At 48.2% G+C, this 8,913-nt stretch overlaps 1 protein-coding gene across 1 annotated transcript; it reads left to right on the plus strand.

Moving 5' to 3' along the window:
• Positions 1-1,800: 1,800 nt before the first annotated feature.
• Positions 1,801-8,040, plus strand: ackr3b (atypical chemokine receptor 3b). Its single transcript, XM_075477052.1, has 2 exons — positions 1,801-2,040; positions 6,484-8,040. Exon 2 carries the CDS (start codon positions 6,500-6,502, stop codon positions 7,604-7,606), a length of 1,107 nt encoding a protein of 368 aa, XP_075333167.1. The 5' UTR covers positions 1,801-2,040; positions 6,484-6,499; the 3' UTR covers positions 7,607-8,040.
• The last annotated feature ends 873 nt before the right edge of the window (positions 8,041-8,913 follow it).

Raw genomic sequence — 8,913 nt, forward strand, 5'->3', positions numbered from 1 at the left:
GTGTGTGTCCTCACTGCTGAAAACATCTGGAAACATCTCTGTGTGTCCTCGCTGCTGAAAACATCTGGAAACATCTCTGTGTGTCCTCACTGCTGGAAACATCTGGAAACATCTGTATGTGTCCTCACTGCTCGAAACATCTGTGTGTCCTCACTGCTGGAAACATCTGTGTGTGTCCTCACTGCTGGAAACATCTGTATGTGTCCTCACTGCTGGAAACATCTGTGTGTGTCCTCACTGCTGAAAACATCTGGAAACATATGTGTGTGTCCTCACAGCTGGAAACATCTGTGTGTGTCCTCGCTGCTGAAAACATCTGGAAACATCTGTGTGTGTCCTCACTGCTGGAAACATCTGGAAACATCTGTGTGTGTCCTCACTGCTGAAAACAACTGGAAACATCTGTATGTGTCCTCACTGTTGGAAACATCTGTGTGTGTCCTCACTGCTGAAAACATCTAGAAACATCTGTATGTGTCCTCACTGCTGAAAACATCTGTATGTGTCCTCACTGCTGAAAACATCTGGAAACATCTGTATGTGTCCTCACTGCTGAAAACATCTGGAAACATCTGTATGTGTCCTCACTGCTGAAAACATCTGGAAACATCTGTATGTGTCCTCACTGCTGGAAACATCTGGAATCCTGTTGGACCTTCTGACAGAACAGGCTCCGCCCACCATCTGCTATAACTGCTCTGTGTTTAGCTCAGTTAGGCTGGTGGTCTCACTGTGACCTCTGACCCCGAGGCAGGAAGCTGCAGTCTGCTGCCCCCTGCTGGTTGACCCCAAGATCTCAGGATTAGACTGTGACGGGTCTGAAGAACCTGGAAAACCTGGAAAACCTTCCAAGGACAGAACAGATGAGGCTACAGGTGTTTCTGTAAAATCAGCCGTTTACTGCATGGAGTCTGGCTCAGGCTCAGGAAGAGAACCGGCTCATTCGAATTATTCATCAGTGATCTGATTTTACAGATCAATTAAAAACAGAGATTTTATACAACATTTTCTTATATTCAGTGTTTTAACTTCATATGAGACGCACTCAGCCTTTTCTGTAATCTTATTAATCTTTTAATTTGTGGAAAAAGTTGAATAATAATCGTTTTAAAACGTTCTTCTGCATCGACTTTGTTCATGTCTGAAAATTTTTTCTTCTCAGTTTTTACACATTAAACACAAACATATTTTTTCATATTTTATTCTTTTTTAAATTGGAATCAAACCATAAATATTTTGACTGAATGAACCAGAAAAGATGAAATAATCCTTTCTGCGTTAGTTGGATTTGTTTTTCAGACTCTTGCAGCTTTAGGCCCAGTTTTATAATATTAATATTTATTTAATCACGTTTGAATCTTAATAGGATAAAATGTATTTTATGGTTTTCTCACTGCTTTTAGAATATTTTATATTTTTATTTTTTTCCCAGAAATATTTTATTGAAGTTTTTCAGTGAAAAACACAAACATACAACAAACTGAACAAGCTTTTCACTGTTTAATTCCCCTTCCTTTAAGAACAAGGTGAAGGTGATCTAACCAGCAGAAAAGCTGAAAAGAAAGAAAGAAAATATATATATCTATATATATATAGATATATATATCTATATATATATATATATATAATAATACAAAATAAAAAATAATAAAAAATAAATAAATGAAAAATGATAAAAAATAAAAATAATCCCCACAAACATCGCTTCTCTAACTTAGGTTATTATTGTGTTATTTAGTGTTTTAGTGACTTGGAGGTCTGCAGCTTTTTCTCTGAGTACTCCTCTCTGGGGGCGTTTCTTCTTCTTTTTATCTCGGTTGAACTGAAGACCCTCTGAGACCCCCTCTGACCGGCGGACTGCGCAGACTCTGGTCCAGCCCTGCCCCCGGATCGGCACCGTGTCGGCCTGAGCCGAACCCTCCGGATCCCCAGCCCGCAGGCTCCACTCTCCCGGCCCGCAGGCTCCACTCTCCCGGCCCGCAGGCTCCACTCTCCCGGCTCTCCCGGCTCTCCATCCCGGTTCGGCTTCTGTCTGCAGAGGTGAGTCACACACCGCGCCTGCTGCAGAAAGACACGGGTTTTCTCAGAATAAGCGGAGCAGGCGCGTGCACGTACGCGCGCAGGTGACACCGGTTGTCAGCACTGAGCAGGCGCGTGTTGCGGTGAGATCGGCGCACAGTTGAAACACCAGAAATATTTCACTCTCTGTATTTTGGCCCTTCAGCGCGTCGGTCCAGCAGCTTTCTGCTCCTCCGTGCCCCGGCTCGTGTCCCGGCTCGTGCCCGCAGTTCGGTGTCGGTTCGTGAAACGCGGGCCGTATTTCAGAGGCTGCGCGTGTGTGATGTTTCCCCGCCGCAGGGCTCGCTTCCCACCTTATGAACCCGATGAGGAAGGACTGAAGGCTTCATTTGGGAGGTTTCTGAGTGGAGTCCGGCGGGGACAGAGGTCAGCCGGTTTTACGACTTTAAGTGCTGCTTTATGGCTTTATGGTGCTGCGTGCAGGGGCCTCCCAGCTGGTGACCACCCTGTCTGACCCACTGCTGAATAGGAGCGGTGTATGGGGGGGGCTAGGGCTCAGTATTGATCTCTGATCATGATTTATAAGTCGATGAGAAGTTTATAACCCATTAAAGCCAACAGGGGCCCCATTGATCTGTTATATCTGTTATATCTGGGACTCTGTTCCAGGGGAAGTCCTCACATCTCAATTCTGAATGTTTCCACCTGTTTCTTTACAGCAGTTTTTAGGATTAAAGAATTAAAGAATAGAAGAGTTTAAGAATAGAAGAGTTTAAGAATAAAAGAGTTAAAGAATAGAAGAGTTTAAGAATAAAAGAATTAAAGAATAAAAGAGTTAAAGAATAGAAGAATTAAAGAATAAAAGAGTTGAAGAATAGAAGAATTAAAGAATAGAAGAGTTAAAGAATAGAAGAATTAAAGAATTAAAGAATAAAAGAGTTAAAGAATAGAAGAATTAAAGAATAAAAGAGTTACAGAATAGAAGAATTAAATTAATTAATTAATTAATGCGCTGCCACCCTCAGCAGCGCATTCTAGAACGCATAACATAACATTGTTTTGTTTAACAAACAAAACAAAAATCAATCAACAGCAACTAAGAAAGTGTTTCTGATTTATGATCCATCTTTCCTCAGCTCCTTTCCTCAGCTCCTTTCCTCAGCTCCTTTCCTCAGCTCCTTTCCTCAGCTCCTTTCCTCAGCTCCTTTCCTCAGCTCCTTTCTTCAGCTCCTTTCCTCAGCTCCTTTCCTCAGCTCTTACCCCCTGCTGCGTCCTGTGAGCAGAGTTCCAGCCTAGTTTTGGTGTTGATGAAGGTAGTCCAGCTAGTTGGCTGGGGTTTAAAAAATAAAGCATCTAGCTTCTTAAAACAATCTGTGTTCAACAGAGTAATACATTTGCATCACAAAATGGTTCTCCAGGAAAATGTCAGACCTCACAATCTCTTGGCCCTATTTTCTCTCCCTTCGTATCACTGCCTGCTATGTGGACCGTGCAGACCAAAGTGTAGACCGAGCAGCAAACACCGTAACAGGTGCAGCTGTCGGCAGGCGTCTAACCCTCGATCCTGGGGGCTCTATCCAGGGGGCTCGATCCTAGGGGCTCGTTCCTGGGGGCTCGTTCCTAGGGGCTCGTTCCTGGGGGCTCGTTCCTAAGGGGGTCTTGCCTAAGGACCCCTACGGGAGGTAGTACCTTTCATAAAGGGGTCTTGCCTAAGGGCCCCTACTGGAGGTAGTACCTTTCATACGGGAGTCTTGCCTAAGAACCCCTGGAGGTAGAACCTTTCATAAGGGGGTCTTGCCTAAGAACCCCTGGAGGTAGTACCTTTCATAAGGGGGTCTTGCCTAAGGACCCCTACTGGAGGTAGTACCTTTCATAAGGGGGTATTGCTTAAGGGCCCCTACTGGAGGTAGTACCTTTAATAAGGGGGTCTTGCCTAAGGGCCCCTACTGGAGGTAGTACCTTTCATACTGGAGTCTTGCCTAAGGACCCCTACTGGAGGTAGTACCTTTCATAAGGGGGTCTTACCTATGGACCCCTACTGGAGGTAGTACCTTTCATAAGGGGGTCTTGCCTAAGGACCCCTGCTGGAGGTAGTACCTTTCATAAGGGGGTATTGCCTAAGGACCCCTACGGGAGGTAGTACCTTTCATAAGGGGGTCTTGCCTAAGGGCCCCTACTGGAGGTAGTACCTTTCATATGGGAGTCTTGCCTAAGGACCCCTGGAGGTAGAACCTTTCATAAGGGGGTCTTGCCTAAGGACCCCTACTGGAGGTAGTACCTTTCATAAGGGGGTATTGCCTAAGGACCCCTACGGGAGGTAGTACCTTTCTTATTGGAGTCTTGCCTAAGGACCCCTACTGGAGGTAGTACCTTTAATAAGGGGGTCTTGCCTAAGGGCCCCTACTGGAGGTAGTACCTTTCATATTGGAGTCTTGCCTAAGGACCCCTACTGGAGGTAGTACCTTTCATAAGGGGGTCTTGCCTAAGGGCCCCTACTGGAGGTAGTACCTTTCATATTGGAGTCTTGCCTAAGGACCCCTACTGGAGGTAGTACCTTTCATAAGGGGGTCTTACCTATGGACCCCTACTGGAGGTAGTACCTTTCATAAGGGGGTCTTGCCTAAGGACCCCTACGGGAGGTAGTACCTTTCATAAGGGGGTCTTGCCTAAGGACCCCTACGGGAGGTAGTACCTTTCATAAGGGGTTCTTACCTATGGACCCCTACTGGAGGTAGTACCTTTCATAAGGGGGTCTTGCCTAAGGACCCCTACGGGAGGTAGTACCTTTCATAAGGGGGTCTTGCCTAAGGACCCCTACGGGAGGTAGTACCTTTCATAAGGGGTTCTTACCTATGGACCCCTACTGGAGGTAGTACCTTTCATAAGGGGGTCTTGCCTAAGGACCCCTACGGGAGGTAGTACCTTTCATAAGGGGGTCTTGCCTAAGGACCCCTACGGGAGGTAGTACCTTTCATAAGGGGTTCTTACCTATGGACCCCTACTGGAGGTAGTACCTTTCATAAGGGGGTCTTGCCTAAGGACCCCTACGGGAGGTAGTACCTTTCATAAGGGGGTCTTGCCTAAGGACCCCTACGGGAGGTAGTACCTTTCATAAGGGGTTCTTACCTATGGACCCCTACTGGAGGTAGTACCTTTCATAAGGGGGTCTTGCCTAAGGACCCCTACGGGAGGTAGTACCTTTCATAAGGGGGTCTTGCCTAAGGACCCTTACTGGAGGTAGTACCTTTCATAAGGGGGTCTTACCTATGGACCCCTACTGGAGGTAGTACCTTTCATAAGGGGGTCTTGCCTAAGGACCCCTACTGGAGGTAGTACCTTTCATAAGGGGGTCTTCCCTAAGGACCCCTACTGGAGGTAGAACCTTTCATAAGGGGGTCCTGCCTAAGACCTTTCAGCTTTGTGGGAGTGATCCGGGCTTCTCATTGATCTGCAGACTCTTCGTACAGATCACACTCGAGTTACTGATTGCTCACATTCGCACACAGGCATCATTGTTCTGTCGGTCGGTCCCGTTTCCTGTCAGATGTCTGGCGACCATCTGTTGTCTCAGAGTTTGCGGTCGGGTCAGCAGAGTGTCATGCTGGATCAGCTGTTGGACACAACTGGAAGGTTTTATTTAGGGATTTACCGATCCGCTTTTTTCACCTCCGATATATGAGGTTCAGTATCGTCCGACACAGAAAAAACGCGCGGAATAATGGGAGCAAAGGATTATAAATTATATGTGTGGAAAAGACTGGGATCATTCTTCTGTGCAAGGCAACATCAGACCTAAACATTTCTTTCCTATTTCTTTACAAACAAAAAGACTGAATTATTTATTTATTTAATAATTGTGCACCAGTAAAACAATATTAACCAAAAATATAACGAGTGTAACTGGTTCAGTGCAGTTAGGGATTCAAACTCCAGTGTAAAACTAAATATTAAATAATAAAGGAGCTGAAATTGAGAAAAAAACAACAGCTTCACCAGCTTGGTTGGTAGATTTTCAAAATAAGTAGCAATCAGCTCTTTATAGAGTTTAGTGCAAATGGGAATTAAACATCTGTTACAAAAGCATCTGAACAGAACAATAGCTTGGTAAAAAATCAGAATCAGTCCCAACTTAATAAGTTTATTTCACCACCAGAGGGTGCAGTAGGTCCTCTGATGAATTCCAATGCTGGACAGGACGAGGGGAAATAAAATAAAAAAAATTGGCCGATATGGATCGGCCCATTGTCACCGATACCCTACATCAAATTTTCTTCGATATCGGTACCGACATCCGATCCAAATATCAGATCGGTGCATCCCTGGTTTCATTACATTAATTCCACTTACTGATGGATTTTATTTTGTTAGAAGGACTGAACCCAAATATTAGTCCCCCTCTGGATCCTGGTCCAGATTCCGGTCCAGAACCTGCTGCCTTTTCACTCGTCTCTTCCTGTCTTCCAGGTGGAGTCTCGTCGTCATGAGTCTGAGCACCAGCGACCTCAGTGAGCTGATGGAGCTGTGGGAGGAGCTGAACCTGACCACCGCCGACCACCACAACCTGTCCAGCGTGGAGACGCTGCTGTGTTCGGGCGCCGTCAGCCACGCCGCCCTGCTCCACATCCTCTCCGTCCTCTATATCTTCATCTTCCTGGTGGGCCTCGCCGCCAACGCCTCGGTGGTCTGGGTCACCCTGCGCTCCGACAGGAACCGCCACGAGATGCACCTGTACGTCCTGAACCTGGCGGTGGCCGACCTGTGCGTGGTGGCCACGCTGCCGGTCTGGGTGACCTCGCTCCTGCAGGGCGGGCGCTGGCCGTTCGGAGAGGCCGTCTGTAAGATCACGCACCTGATCTTCAGCGTCAACCTGTTCGGCAGCATCTTCTTCCTCACCTGCATGAGTGTCGACCGCTTCCTGTCCGTCACGCTGCTCGCCAACGCGCCCGGCGGCCGCAGGAAGAAGGCGGTGCGGTGGCTGGTCTGCGTGGGGGTGTGGCTGGCGGCGTTGGCAGCGTCCATCCCTGAGATCTACTTCCTGCAGGCGGTGAAGTCCACACATCTGGACGGTGCCGTCTGCCGGCCGGTGTACCCGCCCAACAACCCGAGGGAGTGGATGGCGGGCATCCAGCTGAGCTTCTTCGTGCTCGGCTTCGCCGTACCCTTCCCCGTCATCGCCGTCTTCTACCTGCTCCTGGCCGTGGCCATCCCTCGCAGCTCGGACCAGGAGCGGCGCACCGGTCGGCGGATCGTCCTGGCCTACATCGCGGTCTTCCTGGTGTGCTGGCTGCCGTTCCACGCCGTCCTGCTGCTGGACACGCTGACGCTGCTGGGCGCGCTGCCCTTCAGCTGCCGGCTGGAGGGCTTCCTGGACGTGGCGCTGCACCTGACGCAGTGCTTCTCACTGCTCCACTGCTGCATCAACCCGCTCCTGTACAACCTGCTCAACAGGAACTACCGCTACGACCTGATGAAGGCCTTCATCTTCAAGTACTCCTCCAAGACGGGGCTCGCCAGACTCATCGAGGCCTCGCACACCTCTGAGACCGAGCTGTCGGTGGTGGCGGTGGACGGCAGCATTCCAACATGAACTCAGAGGAGACCTCCTAAGAACTGGTAGATGGTAGCTGATCCCTCTGACCTTCCATTCCTTACTTGCTGCAGGTGGCAGCACCCTGAACTTTATCCACGATAGACTGTTCTGACGGACGATGGCGTCTTGTTTTTGGCTCTTCTTGGATCCAGCAGAATCTCCATGTCAGCTGCGGTGGTTTGATGCTTCGACTTCCTGTTGGCAAAGTTCTCAGGACCAGGGACTCTGCACCTTGGGGAGACTTTGGAAGACTTTAGTGAACCCTGGACTCTCTGTAAAACCATTCCAGGCGGGTAGAACCAGTACCAGGACACGGCCGTCAGCTTTGTGCTGGTTTGTGAGGACTTGAAGGATGGATTCAAGTTTTGGGACCTCTTTTTAACCTGTTTAAGAGCCCCCATCATGAATAAAACACACACATTAACATCAAATCTTGTTTCCGCTTCCTACCACTAGATGGCAGACATGTTTTATCTGAATTATCCCCTTAGCTCCAGCTAACAGGAAGTGTTTTACCGTTAGCTCGTGCAGCTAACAGGAAGTGTTTGGCCATTAGCTCGTGCAGCTAACAGGAAGTGTTTGGAGATTAGCTCGTGCAGCTAAAAGGAAGTGTTTGGAGATTAGCTCGTGCAGCTAACAGGAAGTGTTTGGCCGTTAGCTCATGCAGCTAACAGGAAGTGTTTGGAGATTAGCTCGTGCAGCTAACAGGAAGTGTTTGGCCGTTAGCTCACGCAGCTAACAGGAAGTGTTTGGCCGTTAGCTCGTGCAGCTAACAGGAAGTGTTTGGCCGTTAGCTCGTGCAGCTAACAGGAAGTGTTTGGCCGTAAGCTCGTGCAGCCAACAGGAATTATTTGGCTGTTAGCTCACGCAGCTAACAGGAAGTGTTTTACCGTTAGCTCGTGCAGCTAACAGGAAGTGTTTGGCCATTAGCTCGTGCAGTGAACAGGAAGTTTTTGGCTGTTAGCTCGCGCAGCTAACAGGAAGTGTTTGGAGATTAGCTTGTGCAGCTAACAGGAAGTTTTTGGCTGTTAGCTCGTGCAGCTAACAGGAAGTGTTTGGAGATTAGCTTGTGCAGCTAACAGGAAGTTTTTGGCCATTAGCTCATGCAGCTAACAGGAAGTGTTTGGAGATTAGCTCGTGCAGCTAACAGGAAGTGTTTGGCCGTCAGCTCGTGCAGCTAACAGGAAGTGTTTGGCCGTCAGCTCGTGCAGCTAACAGGAAGTGTTTGGCCATTAGCTTACGCAGCTAACAGTGAGTGTTTGGCCGTTAGCTCGTGCAGCTAACAGGAAGTGTTTGGCCGTTAG

The sequence above is a fragment of the Odontesthes bonariensis genome, chromosome 11, assembly GCF_027942865.1.
Source record: "Odontesthes bonariensis isolate fOdoBon6 chromosome 11, fOdoBon6.hap1, whole genome shotgun sequence".
Classification (NCBI taxonomy): Eukaryota; Metazoa; Chordata; class Actinopteri; order Atheriniformes; family Atherinopsidae; genus Odontesthes; species Odontesthes bonariensis.